This window comes from Chaetura pelagica, unplaced genomic scaffold, assembly GCF_000747805.2.
Source record: "Chaetura pelagica isolate M959 unplaced genomic scaffold, ChaPel_1.0 scaffold66, whole genome shotgun sequence".
Lineage (NCBI taxonomy): Eukaryota > Metazoa > Chordata > Aves > Apodiformes > Apodidae > Chaetura > Chaetura pelagica.
This window is the reverse complement of record NW_009953811.1, coordinates 4,016,486-4,021,835: the sequence shown is the minus strand read 5'-3', so window position 1 is coordinate 4,021,835 and position 5,350 is coordinate 4,016,486. Positions and strand designations below refer to the sequence as shown.

At 41.6% G+C, this 5,350-nt stretch overlaps 1 protein-coding gene across 1 annotated transcript in view; it reads left to right on the top strand.

Annotated features, from left to right (window-relative positions):
• DHTKD1 (dehydrogenase E1 and transketolase domain containing 1) overlaps positions 1-5,350 on the top strand; it is a 20,672-nt gene that overhangs the window by 816 nt on the left and 14,506 nt on the right. The window contains exons 2-4 of the mRNA XM_010001293.1: positions 4-136; positions 1,904-2,059; positions 2,817-3,028. Coding sequence (XP_009999595.1) covers positions 4-136; positions 1,904-2,059; positions 2,817-3,028 — 501 coding nt within the window. The remainder of the gene's footprint in view (positions 1-3; positions 137-1,903; positions 2,060-2,816; positions 3,029-5,350) is intronic.

Here is a 5,350-nt window from a genome sequence, read left to right as displayed (position 1 = left end):
CAGGGAGCGGGGGGCCCCGCCGGAGCTCGGGGGGACAAAGTCCCAGGGCGCTGGAGCGTCCGACGGAGGAACTTGGGGTTTTGTGCTCGTCGCCTCAACAAGTGTCGGCCGGAGCCGGCGCATCCGAGAGGACTGGGTTTGTTCAGCCCGGGAAAAGCAGGTTCAGAGACCTTATTGCCACGTTCCGGTATTAAAGGGTGGCTACCGAGGTGGAGACTCTCTGTTTAGGAGCCGTATGGAAAAGAGGAGGGGTAAGGGGTACAAGTGACTCCTGGGGAGTTCCCGATTGGACAACAGAGGAGAACGTTGCACGATGAGAACAGCTGGACGTGGGAATAATCTCCGCAGGGAAGCGCTGGGTTCCCCAACACTGGGCACTTTCAAGACTCAGCTTGACAGGGTTGGCCCTGATGATCCTTGAAGTCCCTTCCAACCTGGCATTTTAGGAACCTTGGGGTTCCTGGCAGGTTTTCCCTGGCCCTGAAGGGGAGCTTGGCCTCTGCTTGGTGGAGGGCTGGGAGCAGTGCAGATCCCTGCTCTGGTTCCTGGGATGGCTGCTGGTGCCCTGCCCAGCTCCGTGGGCTGAGGTGACTGTGAGTGGATGAAGTGACTCTGGTAATGTGCTCTTGTAGTGTTTTGCTGCTTATAAAAGCACCTGTGCCACGTGCCTGTTGTTTTTCTTTTTTATATGTTTGTGCTCGAAGTAGCTAAGTACAGGTAGCTCTCCTGTAGCAATACCTGTGGTGCTTCTAGCTCAGTTTTATAGTGCAGAAAACTCTTTGGGAGAGGAGCAGTGTCCCTGTATTAACACCCCAGGACACTTGGGTAGGAATCAAGCCCATTGCACCAAAGCAGGCATAAAGCTGTTTTGTTAGCTCCTAGACACTGAGTCTCACCACTAAGTTGCCTCCTTGTTAAGCAAGAAAAGGGTTAATATATTTTTGTGTGTTGCATTTTTAAAATAGCTTTAAAATCAATTTATTTCTGAGAGTTTTGTGGGAGATGTTAGGGCTATATTTTGCTATTGGGGATCACATTGGATAAAAGGACCTGTTTTGAATGGGGTGTTATAGCTGGAGAGAGTGCTGGGAGTGTAAATGCAAATATCAGAGAAATAACTGTGAAGTGTTCTCAGAAATAGCATTGTTTTGGAAAATTAAAATCTTCAGACTTGAATACTCTAGTGCTGCATCTTTATCATGGTGAAAAAACCCCTCACATTATAAGCCAGTTCTTATAATTAATTTGTAGCAGACCCTGCTTGCAATATATTATATTGATCTCCAGCTTTTTGGCCATGTGCTCAACGTCAGGAATGCTGTGTGCAGGACCTTCCAGCTGGTCAGGTTTTGTGTATGTTGGTAATTTTTTTTACCCTGATGCAACATTCCTGTAGCTTGTGTTTCTGGTGTCTCTTGACAAGACTTGAATTGTTGGTATATCTGGCTCAGCATGTGCACATGTTGGCCAGTGGCTCCTGCAGACACAGACTATTTTTTTCTTTTTAAGAGATAGGGCCTGAATTACTGTTAAGACCCTATCTTCCTGTCATTCCAGCAGGGAATGGGGCAGCACAAGTGGTGGAGTTGGCTGAGGAATAAGACTTTGTACATTGGTACTGTACCTTTCAGATTTGAAGCAAAATGAAGTGGCTTTGCCTAATTATGAGTGGAGCCATGGGAGAAATCCAGAATGTAGTTGATTGAAAATTTGATGAGTGAGAAGATTGAGGTGTTTGGTGATGGGAGCTGTTGTGGAGTGATAGGGTGAAAACAATTACTTAGAAAAATTACCTCTCCAGCCAGAACCTTGATGGTTATCGAAGGGCAGAATGTGTTGTGTGGTGTAAAGGCATTAAATATGAGCACACATGTGATATGCTCTCCTTTCTTTCTGTTTTTAGTTGACCATGCTCTTGCTCGTTTAGTAACTGCATACGCTGAACATGGCCACAAAGCAGCCAAAATAAACCCACTGTTTGCTGGCCAAGCTGTTATGAGCACGGTACCTGAAATCCGAGAGTTGGCAGAAGTTCTTCAAGGGCCTCTCATTACTACAGGTACATCTGCAGCCTTATCACAGCAAATTCCCTTCACAGGTGATTTATTAAGAGGCCGTGTCCACTGTGGAAGAGCCAAATATCGAGTGGCTGTTCAATCAGTAATGAACTGTTGGACAGAAAATTGTTCACTTCAGCCTGCTTGCAAGTTTGTTGCAGAAGTCATTGTGTAATGAGTAGCTATTTTCTAGCATCATTGGAAGCCATGAAAATTTCTACCCGTCCTTACAACTGCTGAGGTTATAGGTTAATTTCTTGTGTCGCTGTAACATTTTGTGATTTAGCATAGTACTTAACACCCTAGTGAAGCTGAGGCAGAAGTCAAGACTTGTCTTTCCTTGGATCTATTGGACTATCACTGTGGTCTTGAACAAAGGAGAATCTCTCTCCATGCTGTGTTTTCTCCCTCAGCCGCACAGGTGCTTATTTACTTTGTTGTAGCTGGGATTGGAGCTCACCTCTCTGAGACAGAAGATACCAAGTGATATACAGAGTTGCAAAAAAAAGCAACAACAAAAAACTTGTTTCACTCGTGGAAACGCTTTCAGAAAGGCATTTTCAGCACCTTGCAAATAAGCATGCGACCCTCATCTTAAAAACACTGAAGATTTTTGTTTTTAAACGGAGGAAAGGAAGACAAGACATTAATTTATATGCTCAAAATGTTAATGTAATTGCAATACAACAGTTTAGGTCTTACTAGTTCCCCCTGCCCCCCCCCCCCCCAAAGTAGAAAATAACATTTATTTTCCACTAGGGCTTCTAAACATGGGAAAAGAGGAGGCTTCCCTGGAGGATGTGTTGGCTTACCTTGACCACATATACTGTGGACATATTTCCATAGAAACTAGCCAGCTTCCAACTCTGGAGGAGAGAGAGTGGTTTGCTAAAAGGTTTGAAGAGCTAAAACAAGAAGCATTTACACCTGAAGAGAAGAAGCACTTATGCAAGCTGATGTTGGAGTCCCAGGTACCCTGTTCACTAGTGTTGGATTATAATAGAATCGTGGAGTCTGTCATGAACCCTTCACTGCTCCAGATGTTATTCGTGCAGAAAAAGAACATTCAGTATCCTGAAAGGCTTTGACAGTATGCAGGAAGAAGAAGTACAAGGTTTTGCCTGAAAAAGTGCAGTACACAAATGCAGGAATCTGACTGGAGGTTATTGTTGAATTCACTTAGCACCCATTATTAAAACAAATAGAGATATCTTTTGGTTTGCATTGATTTCTTTGGAAATTATTTGTAGGAAAATATTTCCAGCCAGTTCCAAACTCAAAAGGCTTTTAGAACTAATTAGAAGATATATTGTGTGTAACACATGTTCTTGTAACAAATATTCTTTAACATCTGAAGACACAATAATGATCCTACTGAGTAATCAATTTTTGAAAGTGAGATTCTCTTAGGTTAATGACCTGACAGCTTAAATTAAATGTTATTAAAGGGAATGAAAGGTTGGGCAGAGCTCTATGAAATTTGGTGCTCTGTGGTAGCTGTTCTGTGTTTTCCTTTCACCCTCATGCTGATCTATTTTATTAGCTTTGAAGTTTGATGTCTCTCAAAGTTTTGGGAAAACAAAACAGAGTTGGACTGAGGTGTTAGCCATATAGCTCTAATAAATTTGCTGCTTTTCAGCAAAGGAACCTTTGTTCAATGCATTCTGTAAGGAAGTGAAAGCTTTATAGTCTTGCAAAATGTACAGAGAAGATTTATTCCAATACTTCTGTATTGTGAAAAATTTTCTTTTTTTTCCCCTTTTCTCCCCATGTTGTCCAGAAGGATGGAAAGGTAGAAGAGCAGGATCTGTGAAGGTGTCCCTGTTTCCAGTTTTCCAAGTGGAAGGAGTGTTAAATGTAATATTTACTACTGACTAAACAGAAGTATATGGGTTTTCATCTTCCCCCCCCCCCCCCCCCCCCCCAAAGTAGCTAATAACATTTATTTTCCACTAGGGCTTCTAAACATGGGAAAAGAGGAGGCTTCCCTGGAGGATGTGTTGGCTTACCTTGACCACATATACTGTGGACATATTTCCATAGAAACTAGCCAGCTTCCAACTCTGGAGGAGAGAGAGTGGTTTGCTAAAAGGTTTGAAGAGCTAAAACAAGAAGCATTTACACCTGAAGAGAAGAAGCACTTATGCAAGCTGATGTTGGAGTCCCAGGTACCCTGTTCACTAGTGTTGGATTATAATAGAATCGTGGAGTCTGTCATGAACCCTTCACTGCTCCAGATGTTATTCATGCAGAAAAAGAACATTCAGTATCCTGAAAGGCTTTGACAGTATGCAGGAAGAAGAAGTACAAGGTTTTGCCTGAAAAAGTGCAGTACACAAATGCAGGAATCTGACTGGAGGTTATTGTTGAATTCACTTAGCACCCATTATTAAAACAAATAGAGATATCTTTTGGTTTGCATTGATTTCTTTGGAAATTATTTGTAGGAAAATATTTCCAGCCAGTTCCAAACTCAAAAGGCTTTTAGAACTAATTAGAAGATATATTGTGTGTAACACATGTTCTTGTAACAAATATTCTTTAACATCTGAAGACACAATAATGATCCTACTGAGTAATCAATTTTTGAAAGTGAGATTCTCTTAGGTTAATGACCTGACAGCTTAAATTAAATGTTATTAAAGGGAATGAAAGGTTGGGCAGAGCTCTATGAAATTTGGTGCTCTGTGGTAGCTGTTCTGTGTTTTCCTTTCACCCTCATGCTGATCTATTTTATTAGCTTTGAAGTTTGATGTCTCTCAAAGTTTTGGGAAAACAAAACAGAGTTGGACTGAGGTGTTAGCCATATAGCTCTAATAAATTTGCTGCTTTTCAGCAAAGGAACCTTTGTTCAATGCATTCTGTAAGGAAGTGAAAGCTTTATAGTCTTGCAAAATGTACAGAGAAGATTTATTCCAATACTTCTGTATTGTGAAAAATTTTCTTTTTTTTCCCCTTTTCTCCCCATGTTGTCCAGAAGGATGGAAAGGTAGAAGAGCAGGATCTGTGAAGGTGTCCCTGTTTCCAGTTTTCCAAGTGGAAGGAGTGTTAAATGTAATATTTACTACTGACTAAACAGAAGTATATGGCATATTTCATCTTCTTCTTGCCTCTTTGGCAGCTAAAGAAATTTGATAGTGACACAGGAGGGTGAAATCAGGACCCTGACAAATCCCCTGGTGATTTCAGTATGACCAGAACTGTACTTAGAGTGTAGAATTTGGCAGGAAAAAAACTGCTTTAATGTGTGATTAGTATTGTGTACATTATTCCTTGGAACTAAATTGTTGCTT